The sequence below is a fragment of the Oncorhynchus tshawytscha genome, linkage group LG24 (assembly GCF_018296145.1).
Source record: "Oncorhynchus tshawytscha isolate Ot180627B linkage group LG24, Otsh_v2.0, whole genome shotgun sequence".
Lineage (NCBI taxonomy): Eukaryota > Metazoa > Chordata > Actinopteri > Salmoniformes > Salmonidae > Oncorhynchus > Oncorhynchus tshawytscha.
Window position 1 is genome coordinate 27,258,655 of NC_056452.1, and position 17,377 is coordinate 27,276,031.

A 17,377-nucleotide genomic window follows, 5' to 3' on the forward strand; every position below is an offset into this window, starting at 1 on the left:
ATTCAAAGTCTAATCTGTAGCACTGTGTTGTGACAAAACCGCACATTTTAGAGTGCCCTTTTATTATCCCCAGCACAAGTTGCACCTGTGTAATGACCATGCTGTTTAATCAGCTTCTTCATATGCCACACCTGTCAGGTAGATGGATTATCTTGGCTGATGACAAATGATCACCAACAGGGATGTAAACAAATTTGCATATGGAACATTTCTGCAAGCTTTTATTTCAGCCCCATAAAACACGGTACCACTTTATACATGTAAATTTAGGTCACAGACTTGAGTATTAAAAGTCCAAAGCAATAAGACAATACTAGTTCTCAAAAAGGCCATTTTAATCTGGAACGAGTCCTCCCCAGTATGGGGGTTTTATAACAAATTCACAGTAAGAACATTTGTAGGCAAAACTGGAGGCATGTGCCAATCAAACACACCCTGCCTCGTAAAAGATAATGACCACAAGCAGTTTTTCTCAAGCAGCAAAATATGCTAACTTCAGTTAGCAAAGCATTTTTGTTCAGAGTATCAACCTGTCATTAGAAACATAGGCTACACGTGGTTTGAACAGGAGAAAGGATGGCTGGAAGAGAGAGAAACAAAGGATATCGAGTTCCACAAAATCCTGTGTGACTTCAATAGAAACTGTTTGATGAGACGAGAGAGGGAGGGGGACTGGAGATAGAGAGAGGGACACTAGAGAGGGTGAGAGAGCGCTTCTACTGAATTACAAGGAGGAGCGTTTCTCACTGCCATCCGTGGAGGCCAACTGGGTATTCTGTTAGTAATTTTAACTTGGAATAGCAGGCCTTGAAGATAGATAGCTAGTTGGGTCACAGTCCTGCTGGGGTTCACCTCTTCCTTACTGATATTACTTTGCTAATCATACATCTGCTTCTGATGTACCCCCTTCACCATCTGGGGGGGGGATGCAAAACTGACCCAAGATCAGAGCCTAGGGGGTACTCCACCGTACACCTCACACACGGTTGAGCTTGGTCACGATGAGGACGCGGACGGACTGGTCAAAGGCGGAGCAGACGCACAGACCCTGCTTGTCGGGGCTCCAGTCCAGGCTGGCGATTGGCTGGGTGGACAGAGTGACGTTCTGCAGCAGGGTGACTGTGCCGGCCACGCCCATGTCCACCTCATCTGAGTCCTTCTTACTTCTCTGAGCCGGGTATTCACTGTTAACAGGACAAAGGCAGCGGGAATCAAGGATGCATCTACACACAAGTCTAGACTCATTCAGGGATACATCCTACATGTAACTTGAGATAAAAGCACATAACTCAGACTTTCACATACAGTACATCATACACTGATGCCAATTATGCATGTTAATCTCAAGTTAGGATTCAGACCACACACTGTACCAGGAGTGAAGAGCATTGATTTTGACTCTTACCTAACCATGTTTGATGTTAGTTTACCATTATAGAGACATGTTTCTGAGGTTATGGGTTGAAATCCATTTTACCAAGTTAGTGGAGAATCGATAAAGTGACTTACTATTTCCATAGATGAAGGTTTCCAGCTCCCCCTGCTGTCATAAAGATGTCTCTGTTCTGGGGCAGATGTCTCACTTGCCAGATCGTTGATTTATGGGCCTTGGGATGAAATGGAAAGAACCCATTTACATACAAAACAATGTGCTAATCCTCTTAAGGATTAGCCCCCTCTTAAAATGTTCACCTAACATGACATACCCAAATCTAACTGCCTGTAGCTCAGGCCCTGAAGCAAGGATATGCATTTTCTTGGTACCATTTGAAAGGAAACACTTTGAAGTGTATGGAAATGTTGAAAGGAATGTAGGAGAATAAAACACAATAGATCTGGTAAAAGATAATACTAAGAAAAAAGAAAAACATTTTGTATTTATTTTTTTACCATCAGAAAGTCCATTATTCCAGCCCAGGTGCAATTTAGATTTTGGCCACTAGATGGCATCAGTGTATGTCCAAAGTTTTAAACTGATCCAATGAACCATTGCATTTCTGTTCAAGCTTTTGTATCAAGACTGCCTAAATGTGCCTAATTTGTTTATTAATAACTATGTTCAAAATTGTGCCCTCTCCTGAAACACTATCATGGTATTATTTTACTGTAATAGCTCCTGTAAAATGGACAGTGCAGTTAGATTAACAAGAATTTAAGCTTTCTGCCAGTATCAGATATGTCTATGCCCTGGGAAATTCTCTTGTTACTTACAACCTCATGCTAATCGCATTAGCCTATGTTAGCTCAACTGTCCCGTAGAATGGACACCAATCCCGAAGAATGAAAAAAAAATTAAATGGATATTGCAAGCAGAGAAATAATTCATAGAATGGGATTTGCATTCAAGTTAATGGGTGGTCATTCTATTTCTGTGATTGCAAGTTCAATCCAAAAGGTCTAGTAGCATATATTCAGCCAAAGGTTAGTAATATCCCATGTCGGTGGCAGATGTACAAGCCAACAATTTTGATTAGGGAAAGAGGCATGAAACTACAAACAACAACTCAACCAATAGGAGTGGATTGGAAAACACTTCCAACCTTCAAATCCCATCCAATATGAGATATATTTAATGTGCAGACTGTTGATCGCTCAATGAACAACACAAATATTCTAAAGAGGTATGGAGGCAAAGTCCTCTCTGATCTCCCCAAAACACCAGACGAACGGAGCCAGGGCCGCGTCACAAATAGTACCCTAATCCCTAAAAGAGCACTACTTTTGATCAGGGCCCAAAGGGTTCCGGTTAAAATAATACTTTGATGGCTGTATTATATTTGTCCCATTTCATACATGTGCTAGTGTGTATTAATATGCATGTGTATATGCAAATTCAAAAAAAAAAGAAATTTAAAATTAAAAAAATGTTTAATTTCACATCACAACTCTCCCTGTGACAGACACCCTTGGAGAGCCGGGTCATGGCCAGGGTTTGACCCTGGAGCAATTGGGGTTAAGTGTCTTGCGCAAACGCACATTCACAGATTTTTCACCTTGTAGGGTCCTGGATTCGAACTAGCAACCTTTCGGTTACAGGCCCAACGCTCGAACCGCACGGCTACCCACAGAGCTCTGGTCAAACCGCAAGGCTACCCACAGAGCTCTGGTCAAACCGCAAGGCTACCCACAGAGGTCAAAAGGTTCTCTCTGGTCAAAAGTAGTGCACTATATAGTGGAAAGAGTGCCATTTGGGACACAACTATGGGCCAGATTCACAAAACATAACTTCGTAAGAAGTTTCTTATGAAAAAAATAAATTAAGAAGTTCATAAGAGTTCGTAAGTGCAATTCCTCAAAATGGTCTTAGGAATTCAGTTCTTCAGCATCCTGTAGCTCGAACTGTAAAGTTCATGGAGAACAAGAGCACCTCCTCCCAGCTGCCCACTGCACTGAGGCTAGGAAACAGTGTCACCATCGATAAATCCTTGATAATCGAACATTTCAATAAGCATTTCTCAACGGCTGGCCATGCCTTCCTCCTGGCTACTCCAACCCTGGACAACAGCTCCGAAGGAATATCAACTTTGCTTAACTTTCTTCACACATCTATAGTTAAGGAAAAAAAATGTCGGTAAGACATTTCTTCTTAAGGTTTTGTGAATCTGGGCACAGGGCTTTAACGCAAGTTTGTCAAGTGTGTTTTCATTTCATGGAGGAACGATTAAAAAGCCACACTCTCCACAGGCCTTATGTGATCTTTGGCAGGCAGCTTCATGGACATGAGCGTGTAAGAAAAACATGGCCGCCACACAGATCCAGTTGTGAAAACATTCAAAATAATTTTCTCTCCCCATCTGTAACCACAACTGACTCACCGCCACCAGGGGATGAAAAATAACCTTTGACACTTTTTTCCGCCTTCTAAATCGGCCAATTACCTTTTCGGAGACGGAGTCGAAGCCCTTGGTGGGGTGCTGGGTCCTCATGTCAAAGACGTGGAATTTCCCCTCCAACGAAGTGGCCACTAGCTTGTTCATGTTGATATCCTTCCTGTCAAACTCCACGTGGCATACCTGCAGGACAGTAATAAAAGAAGATCACAATCAGGCACTGAGTCCCTGGAGTGGACAGCCGGACAGCCGAGCCATTCTAGAGAAATGACCTCAGTTGAACTAACTTCAGCTCCTGGCACCGAGACAAATGACCTCAGAACCTTTTACTCATCAATCTACACACAATACCCCACAATTAAAGAAAAACAGGTTTTAGAATTGTTTGCAAATGTATATAAAAAAAGAAAAAAAAGAAACGGAAATATCACATTTATACAAGTATTCAGACTAAGTAGTTTGTTGTAACACTTCTGGCAGTGATTACAGCCTCGAGTGTTCTTGGGCAAGACACTACAAGCTTGGCACACCTGTATTTGGGGAGTTTCTCCCATTCTTCTCTGCAGATCCTCTCAAGCTCTTTCAGGTTAGATGGGGAGTGTTGCTGCACAGCTATTTTCAGGTCTGTCCAGAGATGTTTGATCGGGTTCAAGTCCGGGCCCTGGCTGGGCCAATCAAGGACATTCAGAGACTTGTCCCGAAGCCACTCCTGTGTTGTCTTGGCTGTGTGCTTAGGGTTATTGTCCTGTGGAAGGTGAACCTTCGCTCCAGTCGGAGGTCCTGAGCAGGTTTTCATCAAGGATCTCTGTACTTTGCTCCGTTCATCTTTCCCTTGATCCTGACTAGTCTCCCAGTCCTTGCCACTGAAAAGCATCCCCACAGTATGATGCCACCACTACGTTTCACTGTAGGGATGGTGCCAGGTTTCCTCCAGATGTGACTCTTGGCATTCAGGCCAAAGAGTTCAATCTTGGTTTTATCAGAGCAGAGAATCTTGGTTCTCATGATCTGAGAGTCCTTTAGGTGGATTTTTGCAAACTCCAAGTGCGGAGTGGCTTCCATTTGGCCACTCTACCATAAAGACCTGATTGGTGGAGTGCTGCAGAGATGGTTGTCCTTCTGGAAGGATCTCCCATCTCCACAGAGGAACTCTGGAGCTCTGTCAGAGTGACCATCCGGTTCTTGGGTCACCTCTCCTCCGATTGCTCAGTTTGGTCAGCTCTAGGATTAGTCTTGGTGGTTCCAAACTTCTTCCATTTAAGAATGATGGAGGCCACTGTGTTCTTGGGGCCCTTCAATGCCGCAGGAATATTTTGGTACCCTTCCCCAGATCCTGTCTCGGAGCTCTAGAACAATTCCTTCGACCTCGTGGCTTGGTTTTTGCTCTAACATGCACTGTCAACTGTGGGACCTCATATAGACAGGTGTGTGCCTTTCCAAATCATGTCCATTCAATTGAATTTACCACAGGTGGACTCCAATCAAGTTCTAGAAACATCAAGGATGATCAATGGAAACAGGATGCACCTGAGCTTAATTTAGAGTCTCATCGCAAAGGGCCTGAATACCTATGTAAATAAGGTATTTATTTTTAATAAATTTTCAAAAATGTCTAAACCTGCTTTCGCTTTGTCATTATGGGGAATTGTGTGTCGATTTGATGAGGATGTGCTTTTTTTTTTTTGTCATCCATTTTAGAATAAGGCTGTAACGTAACAAAAATGTGGGAAAAGTCAAGGGGTCTGAATACTTTCTGAATGGACTGTATGGGGAATTGGAAACTATGAAGACAATTACATTGATAGAAGCTATCTACAATATTAAAGCTGATCTATCCCCTAGGAAGAAGAAAAAACACCACAAAACAACATGGAAGGTCATTGTTCTCCATTACTGTGTGCGTCAATGTATTGCAGGGTAATGACAGTGAACATATAGTATACTAAAATAGTATTCATTTAAAGTACAGTTTTAATATGTGTATTGAAGTGAAATGATAGTATGTGTAAAGCATACCCACAGATGTACTTTACTAGTATATCTCATATACATGTAATATTAAAAATGTACTTTTTCCTCGCTTGGGTCTCAGTGTTGAAAGGGGGGGGAAGGCCCTTATAGATGTATAACACCATGAAACACTACATATACAACAATTATCCAGGAAAAAAACATTTAAAAATGTCCAATGTAGAGGTAGAAATTAGGCTTATACTGGGGTATTTTGATTTATCTTAATGTTTATCATATTTTAAATGTTAATTTTGACCTTTTTAAGGCAATACCCGCAGTCAGCTTGTGCACTGGGTTATGAGCTTGCCTTCATTTGGCCTGTTACATGACTTTTTCCATTCTGAAACTTACCGGTTGTCCCCAGTCACATGACGAGAGACCGGAGCCTCGTGAGTCATTCACTGTTGTGCAGCACGCGTCAGGTGACCTAGTTACTGTATGGAATTCACACTTAAATGTTTGCCAACTATTAAGTGAACTGTCTAAAATGTGCTAAATGCGCTGCAGTTGTACATTTGGTTTATCTGGCTATGTGGTTAGCTTCTTGCAAATTCCGAGAGGGGAAAAGTTACCTAGCTGTTATTGGCAGAGAGGTTTGGAACTCATTGTTATTGGTCTACTACACAGGCCAAAACTCCCGCCCCATTCAAACAGGCTGATTAGAAGGTCCAGTGTAGATTGTATTTTCAACCAGCAACTATCAGGACATAAGACTGATTGACGTTTTTCACACTTTTACAGCTTTAGTTTCAGCCGCTGTTGTACAATATGATACAAAACACAGGTAAAACTGAATTTTGACTGCACAGGACCTTTAATGAATATAAAGGTTGGCTGTTCACCATTTGAAGGGTTCGGTTGTTACTGTGTCAATATCGATAGGACCAAAAAGCAGGTATAGACCACCACTACCATATCATTCTACAGACATATAGGGCTGGTTTCCCGGACACAGAGTAAGGGCTCTATTCAGTCGGTAAAGCTGAAACGTTACAGATTCCGTGATGTGAAGGTCATTTCCAATTTGAGCCGACATATGCAGCGCTTACCCTGAATGCAGTCTCCGCTAAAGCGGGAACATGACCTTTAAATTTCAATCACGCTGTAAAGCTGAACTTCCTGGATGTGGATAGAACAGAACCTAATCATTCTTCTCAACTAAAATCCCCATTGAAAGTACATTTCTGAATAGAACTGGGTTTAAAAGGGACAGTGTGAGATTTTAGTTGAGAAGAAGGCTTAATCTGTGTCCAGGAAGCCAGCCCTAATTTCTATTTACCCAGAGTCAAATTAACTAATTGATAACATTTTTATGTCTCTGTATCCACTATGAAGGAGGTTGTAGGTAGTTTTGTGAGCTGTTGCTAACTAGCGTTAGCACAATGACTGGAGGTATACAGGTACTGCTAGCACACGGCACGCTTAGACATAAAATTGGTACCCATCAGTTAATCAGACTTTGGGTAAATAGAAAAGGCTTAATTGCCAAACTCTTGCACTTTCCCTTTAATCTGGGTGCAGGACCCCGGCCATTGGTATCTTCAGTTGGTCTCACCCCATTTCTAATGTTGGTTTCCCACCGGAGAGACATGTTCCTGAGGTCAAAGAGCTTGATGTCTCCATTGTCGTATCCAGCACACACACAGCGGTCCTGGTCATTGAAGGCGTGGCCTGGGAAAGAAATGGTCAAACGGACCTTAGACGGGTTAACTCATCACTATGATGGGATTTTAAAATGTTGTAACTTGAACATTTAGGACCTATGCTTTGCTAAATTCTGTAAGCGAAGGACAACATTAAATCTATTAATTCTGCGGCCCAATGCAGATTTGAGATGAGCGCAGATGAGTGAAGTGACAGGAGCGACGCAGCTTGGGAAACCATGGGTTACCAGTATGCTAGCATTTCTCTCTCATACGTACCAAAAGCTACGGTCCAGCAATCTCTCTTGGCCTCCCCCTCCCCTGGCTCCATGTTAGCCACAGGTGAGTCCTTCTGTCTGGGGTCCCACACCTTCACTGTCCCTGGAAGACAGAAAACAGACAGCAGGGATAACATTAAAAACCTAATATGATGCCTCACGTAAGATGCCGGCTTTGCAGGACTGTTTTGAGAATACAGATTGGAACATGTTAAAAGACTCATCCATCCAGGACTCATCCATCAACATTGAGGAATACACAAGCAACTGACAAAATAAAGAAAACACTTGAGTAGAAGCGAGATACAGTACCAGTCAGTTTGGACACACCTACTCATTGCAGGGTTTTTCTTTATTTTTAACTATTTTCTACATTGTAGAATAATAGTGAAGACATTAAAACTATGAAATAACACACATGGAATCATGTATTAACCAAATATATATTTTCAATTTGAGATTCTTCAAAGTAGCCACCGTTTGCCTTGACGACAGCTTTTTGCACACTCTTGGCATTCTCTCAACCAGCTTCATGAGGTAGTCACCTGGAATGCATTTCAATTATGAGGTGTGCCTTGTTAAAAGTTCATTTGTGGAATTTCTTTCCTTCTTAATGCGTTCCAGCCAATCAGTTGTGTTGTGACAAGGTAGGTGTGGTATACAGAAGATAGCCCTATTTGGTAAAAGACCAGGTCCATATTATGGCAAGAACAGCTCAAACACGCAAAGAGAAACGACAGTCCATCATTACTTTTAGACATGAAGGTAAGTCAATCCGGAAAATTTCAAGAACTTATAAAGTTTCTTCAAGTACAGTCGCAAAAACCATCACGCGCTATAATGAAACTGGCTCGCATGAGGACCGCCACAGGAAAGGAAGACCCAGAGTTACCTCTGCTGCAGAGGATAAGTTCATTAGAGTTACCGGCCTCAGAAATTGCAGCCCAAATAAATGCTTCACAGAGTTCAAGTAACAGACACATCTCAACATCAACTGTTCAGAGGAGACTGTGAATCAGGCCTTCATGGTCGAATTTCTGCAAAGAAACCACTACTAAAGGACACCAATAATAAGAGACTTGCTTGGGCCAAGAAACACAACGGACATTAGACCGGTGGAAATCTGTCCTTTGGTCTGATGAGTCCAAATGTAAGATTTTTGGTTCCAACCGCCGTGCCTTTGTGAGATGCTGAGTAGGCGGCAGACGGTTTCGGAGCATGAGATCTGATACCAACAGGTTCAGTGACAGTTTATATCTACAAGCCATCAGACTGCACTTGAACTGGACTGACCACCTGCACATACACTCACTCATGGACACACCTACACAGACAAACACTCATCCATACACAGTAATACTACACACACACACACACACACACACACACACACAATCACAACTGCTGCTACAAGACTCATATGTATTATTGCTAAACACTGTACAACTTAAATACTGTGCAATTTAAACATTCCCCAAAAAATATTCACACCTCTTGACTTTTTTCCCACATTTTGTTGTTACAGCCTGAATTTAAAATAGATTAAAGAGAGATGTGTTTTCAATGGCCTACACACAATACCCCCATAATGTCAAAGTGGAATTGTTTATTTTCAAAACTTTATTACAAATTAAAAGCTGAAATGTTTTGAGTCAATAAGTATTCAGCCACTTTGTTATGGCCTAAATAAGTTTAGGAGTAAAACTTTATTTAACAAGTCACATAATAAGTTGCATGGACTTACTGTATGCAATAATAGTGTTTAACATGATTTTTCAATAACTACCTAATCTCTGTACCCCACACATACAATTGCCCCCTCTGTCGAGCAGTGAATTTCTAACACAGATTCAACCACGAAGACCTTGGAGGTTTTCCAATGCCTCACAAAGAAGGGCAACTATTAGTCGGTGAGTATTTTTTTAAATCTGACATTGAATATCCCTTTGAGCATGGTGAAGTTATTTATTGCACTTTGGATGGTGTATCAATACACCCAGTTACTACAAAGATACAAGCGTCCTCCCTAACTCAGTTGCCGGAGAGGAAGGAAACCGCTCATGGATTTCACCATGAGGCCAATGGTGACTTTAAAACAGTTACAGAGTTTAATGGCTGACAAGAGAAAACTGAGGATGGATCAAAAACACTGTAATTACTCCACAATACGAACCTAATTGACAGAGTGAAAAGAAGGAAGCCTACATCCTGTTTGCATTAAGGCACTGAAGTAAAACTGCAAAAAATGTGGTAAACAAATTAACTTTATGTCCAGAATACAAAGTGTTATGTTTGGGGCAAATCAAAACACATCACCAAGTACCCCTCCATATACTTTCCAGCTTGGTGGTGGCTGCATCATGTTATAGGTATGTTTGTCATCGGCAAGGACTAGGGAGTTTGTTTTAATAATAAAAAGAAACGGAATAGAGCTAAGCACAGGCAAAATCCTAGAGGAAAACATGGTTCAGTCTGCTTTCCAACAGACACTGGGAGACAAATTCATCCTTCAGCAGGAAAATAACCTAAAACACAAGGCCAAATATACACTGGAGTTGTTTACCAAGACAACGTTGAGTGTTCCTGAGTAACCTAGTTACAGTTTTGACTTAAATCGCCTTGAAAATCTATGGCAAGACTAGAAAATGGCTGTCTAGCAATGATCAACAACCAACTTGACAGAGCTTGAAGACTTTTAAAAAGAATAATGTGCAAATATTGTACAATTAGGTGTGGAAAGCTCTTAAGAGACTTACCCAGAAAGACTCACAGCTGTAATCGCTGCCAAAGGTGATTCTAAAACATATTGACTCTGGGGGTTAAATACTTATCTAATCAAGATGAGTTATTATTATTTTGTAATGAAAAAAATAAAAAAAATTCAAATGTTAGGATTTTTCTTCCAGTTTGACATTAACGTATTTTGTGTAGATCATTGACCAACCAAAAATGACAATTTAATCCATTTTAATCCCTCTTTTTGTAACAACAAAATCTGGAAAAATTCATGGAGATTAAATCCTTTCTGAAGGCTCTGTAAATATTGTACTATAAATTGTGCCTTCCTGTATTATATTTATGCTAAAATGTTTATTCTATTCTACTGAGCCATTTACTTGTTGGTATATGTTGGTATTCTTATCTTTTATTATTTCTTATTGTTGTTGGGTTGTCTAGAAGGAACCTGCGCGAAAGCATTCAGTTGGACGGTGTACACAGTACACCATGTGTATCCTGTACTTGAAACTAAAACTCAGTTGATGTTATTGCATTTATGACTTCTGTCTGTATTCTATCTTCTACTACAGCATCCTACAAGTGATTGCCTAAGAATCCTAGCCACACCCTCAGGATTAAAGTAATCTTTAAAAAATCTATGTCATAATTACCATCTCTGCTCCCAGTTACAATCTCGGGGGCCCCGTCACCGATCCCCAGGCCCCCGACACCATCTATGCTGTTCACGATCTCCTTGTGGGCCTTCACAGAGTACACAGACACATCAGGCACCTCCAGGTTCCTACAGACAGACAAGGGGATATCAGGATCAGATGACTATTGCACGGCAAGCAGTACCACAGCACCAAGTCTGGAACCAACAGGAACTGCTTCTACCCCCAAGTCACAAGACTTCTAAATAGCTAATCAAAAGGCTAACCAGACTACCTGCATTGACCCTTTTTCCACCAACTCCCTTGTACTGACTCTATGGACACATACTGGACTCTACCCACAACCCACACATACTGGACTCTACTGGACCCACACACTGACACATCCTGGACTCTACCCACACACTGACACATACTGGACTCTACCCACACCCCGACACATACTGGACTCTACCCACACCCCGACACATACTGGAGTCTACCCACACCCCGACACATACTGGAGTCTACCCACACCCCGACACATACTGGAGTCTACCCACACCCCGACACATACTGGACTCTACCCACACCCCGACACAAACTGGACTCTACCCACACCCGACACACCCGACTCTCTTGGCTACATAGCTGATGCACTCTGGACTGTCCATTAATCACGGTACTCCATTCTGCCTGTTTATGTTTTATCTGTCGGCCCCCGTTGCCTAGTCAACGCCATTTTACCTGCTGTTGTTATGCTAGCTGATTAGCTGTTGTCTCACCTACTGTTTTAGCTAGCTTTCCCAATTCAACACCTGTGATTACTGTATGCCTCGCTGTATGTCTCTCTCAAATGTCAATATGCCTTGTATACTGTTGCTCAGGTTAGTTATCATTGTTTTAGTTCACAATGGAGCCCCTAGTTCTACTCTTCATACCCCTGATACCTCCTTTGTCCCACCTCCCACACATGCGGTGACCTCACCCATTACAACCAGCATGTCCAGAGATACAATCTCTCTCATCATCACCCAGTGCCTGGGCTTACCTCCGCTGTACCCGCACCCCACCATACCCCTGTCTGCGCATTATGCCCTGAATATATTCTACCATGCCCAGAAACCTGCTCCTCTTATTCTCTGTCCCCAACGCTCTAGGCGACCAGTTTTGATAGCCTTTAGCCGCACCCTCATTCTACTCCTCCTCTGTTCCGCGGGTGATGTGGAGGTAAACCCAGGCCCTGCATGTCCCCAGGCTCCCTCATTTGTTGACTTCTGTGATCGTAAAAGCCTTGGTTTCATGCATGTCAACATCAGAAGCCTCCTCCCTAAGTTTGTTTTACTCACTGCTCTAGCACACTCTGCTAACCCTGATGTCCATGCTGTGTCTGAATCCTGGCTCAGGAAGGCCACCAAAAATTCAGAGATTTCCATACCCAACTATAACATCTTCCGTCAAGATAGATCTGCCAAAGGGGGAGGAGTTGCAGTCTACTGCAGAGATAGCCTGCAAAGTAATGTCATACTTTCCAGGTCCATACCCAAACAGTTCGAACTACTAATTTTGAAAATTACTCTCTCCAGAAATAAGTCTCTCACTGTTGCCGCCTGCTACCGACCCCCTCAGCTCCCAGCTGTGCCCTGGACACCATTTGTGAATTGATCGCCCCCATCTAGCCTCAGAGTTTGTTCTGTTAGGTGACCTAAACTGGGATATGCTTAACACCCCGCCAGTCCTACAATCTAAGCTAGATGCCCTCAATCTCACACAAATCATCAAGGAACCCACCAGGTACAACCCTAACTCTGTAAACAAGGGCACCCTCATAGACGTCATCCTGACCAACTGGCCCTCCAAATACACCTCTGCTGTCTTCAACCAGGATCTCAGCGATCACTGCCTCATTGCCTGTATCCGCTACGGAGCCGCAGTCAAACGACTACCCTCATCACGGTCAAACGCTCCCTAAAACACTTCTGTGAGCAGGCCTTTCTAATCGACCTGGCCCGTGTATCCTGGAAGGACATCGACCTCATCCCGTCAGTTGAGGATGCCTGGTCATTCTTTAAAAGTAACTTCCTCACCATTTTAGATAAGCATGCTCCGTTCAAAAAATGCAGAACTAAGAACAGATACAGTCCTTGGTTCACCCCAGACCTGACTGCCCTCGACCAGCACAAAAACATCCTGTGGCGGACTGCAATAGCATCGAATAGTCCCCGTGATATGCAACTGTTCAGGGAAGTCCGGAACCAATACACGCAGTCAGTCAGGAAAGCTAAGGCCAGCTTCTTCAGGCAGAAGTTTGCATCCTGTAGCTCCAACTCCAAAAAGTTCTGGGACACTGTGAAGTCCATGGAGAACAAGAGCACCTCCTCCCAGCTGCCCACTGCACTGAGGCTAGGTAACACGGTCACCACCGATAAATCCATGATTATCGAAAACTTCAATAAGCATTTCTCAACGGCTGGCCATGCCTTCCGCCTGGCTACTCCAACCTCGGCCAACAGCTCCTCCCCCGGCAGCTCCTCGCCCAAGCCTCTCCAAGTTCTCCTTTACCCAAATCCAGATAGCAGATGTTCTGAAAGAGCTGCAAAACCTGGACCCGTACAAATCAGCTGGGCTTGACAATCTGGACCCCCTATTTCTGAAACTATCCGCCGCCATTGTCGCAACCCCTATTACCAGCCTGTTCAACCTCTCTTTCATATCGTCTGAGATCCCCAAGGATTGAAAGCTGCCGCAGTCATCCCCCTCTTCAAAGGGGGAGACACCCTGGACCCAAACTGTTACAGACCTATATCCATCCTGCCCTGCCTATTTAAGGTCTTTGAAAGCCAAGTCAACAAACAGGTCACTGACCATCTCGAATCCCACCATACCTTCTCCGCTGTGCAATCTGGCTTCCGAGCCGGTCACGGGTGCACCTCAGCCACACTCAAGGTACTAAACGATATCATAACCGCCATCGATAAAAGACAGTACTGTGCAGCCGTCTTCATCGACCTTGCCAAGGCTTTCGACTCTGTCAATCACCATATTCTCATCGGCAGACTCAGTAGCCTCGGTTTTTCGGATGACTGCCTTGCCTGGTTCACCAATTACTTTGCAGACAGAGTTCAGTGTGTCAAATCGGAGGGCATGCTGTCCGGTCCTCTGGCAGTCTCTATGGGGGTACCACAGGGTTCAATTCTCGGGCCGACTCTTTTCTCTGTGTATATCAATGATGTTGCTCTTGCTGCGGGCGATTCCCTGATCCACCTCTACGCAGACGACACCATTCTATATACTTTCGGCCCGTCATTGGACACTGTGCTATCTAACCTCCAAACAAGCTTCAATGCCATACAACACTCCTTCCGTGGCCTCCAACTCCTCTTAAACGCTAGTAAAACCAAATGCATGCTTTTCAACCGATCGCTGCCTGCACCCGCATGCCCGACTAGCATCACCACCCTGGATGGTTCCGACCTTGAATATGTGGACATCTATAAGTACCTAGGTGTCTGGCTAGACTGCAAACTCTCCTTCCAGACTCATATCAAACATATCAAACATATCTCCCTCACCAACTTCAAACAGCTATCTGAGCAGCTAACCGATCGCTGCAGCTGTACATAGTCTATTGGTAAATAGCCCACCCATTTTCACCTACTTCATCCCCATACTGTTTTTATTTATTTACTTTTCTGCTCTTTTGCACACCAATATCTCTACCTGTACATGACCATCTGATCATATATCACTCCAGTGTTAATCTGCAAAATTGTAACTATTCGTCTACCTCCTCATGCCTTTTGCACACATTGTACATTGTATATAGACTCCCCCTTTGTTTTCTACTGTGTTATTGACTTGTTAAGTTGTTTATATATGTTGTCTGCTCACACTGCTATGCTTTATCTTGGCCAGGTCGCAGTTGTAAATGAGAACTTGTTCTCAACTAGCCTACCTGGTTAAATAAAGGTGAAATAAAAAAAATAAAAATAAAAATACCCGGACTCTACTGGACTCTACCCACACCCAGACACATACTGGACTCTACCCACACCCAGACACATACTGGACTCTACCCACACCCCGACACAAACTGGACTCTACCCACACCCGACACATACCCGGCCTCTACTGGACTCTACCCACACCCAGACACATACTGGAGTCTACCCACACCCCGACACATACTGGAGTCTACCCACACCCGACACATACTGGACTCTACCCACACCCCGACACAAACTGGACTCTACCCACACCCGACACATACCCGGACTCTACTGGACTCTACCCACACCCAGACACATACTGGACTCTACCCACACCCAGACACATACTGGACTCTACCCAGACACATACTGGACTCTACCCAGACACATACTGGACTCTACCCAGACACATACTGGACTCTACCCAGACACATACTGGACTCTACCCAGACACATACTGGACTCTACCCAGACACATACTGGACTCTACCCAGACACATACTGGACTCTACCCAGACACATACTGGACTCTACCCACACCCAGACACATACTGGACTCTACCCACACCCAGACACATACTGGACTCTACCCACACCCAGACACATACTGGACTCTACCCACACCCAGACACATACTGGACTCTACCCACACCCAGACACATACTGGACTCTACCCACACCCAGACACATACTGGACTCTACCCACACCCAAACACATACTGGACTCTACCCACACACACTGGACTCTACCCACACACACACTGGACTCTACCCACACACTCACACATACTGGACTCTACCCACACACTCACACATACTGGACTCTACCCACACACTCACACATACTGGACTCTACCCACACATACTGCCTAGGCACCTTACCCCTACCTTACCCCTACCTATATGTACAGTACCCCAGTACCCCTATATGTACAGTACCCCAGTACCCCTATATGTACAGTACCCCTGCACAACAACTTAGTACTGGAACTCCCTATATGTACGTATGTTAATGCTGTATAGCCACCATCTCCTGTGGTCGCAAAGGAGTTGGCTCGTACAAACAGACCTGGGACCAGGCGTCTGGACCAATGTCCTTATTAGGGATAGCTTTTATGGTGTATAGCAGAACATGCTGGTGGTAGGGTAAATCTATATGACAAGACATGTGATGTGTCTTTTCAGATAGTTGGTAAATAAATAGGCTACCATATATTGAGATTTCCGTCAAAGTCCCCAGTTGCTATATGTCTTTGTTGTAGAGAGCTGGCCCCGAATGTCCCACACTTGATGGGCTTTGCTTTCTCGATCTGTGAAAGATAACAGGACATTGTTATGCTTGTCCATAAGTGAAATTCATTAGATTAATTGCCTAAAAAAAAAAAAAAAGTTACTCTCTTGTCTTTGGGAAACAAGGGTCTAAATAGTTATCGCTAGAGTCCAAACGAATGCAACGGATAACAACATGAACATGCATGGTTGCTATTGGTGTATGTTTGTTTTTGACATGGCACTGTTAAGTTAACAACAGTCAAGTGACCGTAGAAACCAATCTAGCTACAATCGCTGCTGCAGTATCACAGACGGAAAAGGGGGGGGGGTCCTTGTGTTACTAGTTGCTATGGTAACGAAAGGTATCCGAACGACATTTCTAGAACAAACTAGAAAGCTAACGTAGCTAGCTAGCTAAAAGCTTGAACTAGCTCGAAAACAAAAGCACAAAACAATACAAAATGAGCTACCTCTTTTATGAGTTTAACCTCTCCATGTTCCACCTCGTATATTTGCATCACTCCGGTGCCCCTTGCATAGTTTCCCAGACAGACAAACTTTGCACTACAAGGAATCCATTTGCTGTCAAACACTGTGTAGTTTAAACTTCTCTGAAGGTGAGCTATAATTTGTGGCTTCTCAAATGGCGTCGACATTTCTTCCCTGGAATGACAATAACGACGATCAAAACGTTATGAGCGCTAATAATGAAAGATATATAGATATTTCTGACATTAATATAATAGCAAGCTTATTTTTTGGGTTCGGCAACTTTGTCAACACGATTTTGTAGTAAAACGAACGACATGGAAGGCCACATAAAGTGCTGCCTACATTTTAGCCGGATGAAAAATAGCAAAGACGATATATTTGTTGAATACTTGTGAATGTCGTTATATTTTCCAAAACATTACATACCATTCCCTAGCAGACATGAATATATATATATAATGCCATATAAACATGTGTTTTTTTTATCCA

General features: G+C 43.3%; 1 protein-coding gene across 1 annotated transcript; it reads right to left on the reverse strand.

The window, feature by feature from the left end:
* Window positions 1-204: 204 nt before the first annotated feature.
* Window positions 205-17,359, reverse strand: dnaaf10 (dynein axonemal assembly factor 10). Its single transcript, XM_024386341.2, has 8 exons — window positions 16,867-17,359; window positions 16,334-16,434; window positions 11,154-11,284; window positions 7,766-7,867; window positions 7,399-7,514; window positions 3,879-4,013; window positions 1,510-1,607; window positions 205-1,184 (listed from the first exon to the last, which is right to left on the reverse strand). The coding sequence occupies exons 1-8, from the start codon at window positions 17,050-17,052 to the stop codon at window positions 977-979; spliced, it is 1,077 nt and encodes a 358-aa protein (XP_024242109.2). The 5' UTR covers window positions 17,053-17,359; the 3' UTR covers window positions 205-976.
* Between the last annotated feature and the right edge of the window lie 18 nt (window positions 17,360-17,377).

What these genes read in the sequence shown, in the direction of transcription:
- dnaaf10 (XM_024386341.2), bottom strand. Translation starts at nt 17,052, where the DNA reads ATGTCGACGCCATTTGAGAAGCCACAAATTATAGCTCACCTTCAGAGA. An exon ending in GACGGAAATCTCAATATATG is followed by an intron (nt 11,285 to 16,333) that starts GTAGCCTATTTA and finishes GTCTGTCTGTAG; the next exon opens with GAACCTGGAGGTGCCTGATG. An exon ending in AAACCAACATTAGAAATGGG is followed by an intron (nt 4,014 to 7,398) that starts GTGAGACCAACT and finishes ACTGTCCTGCAG; the next exon opens with GTATGCCACGTGGAGTTTGA.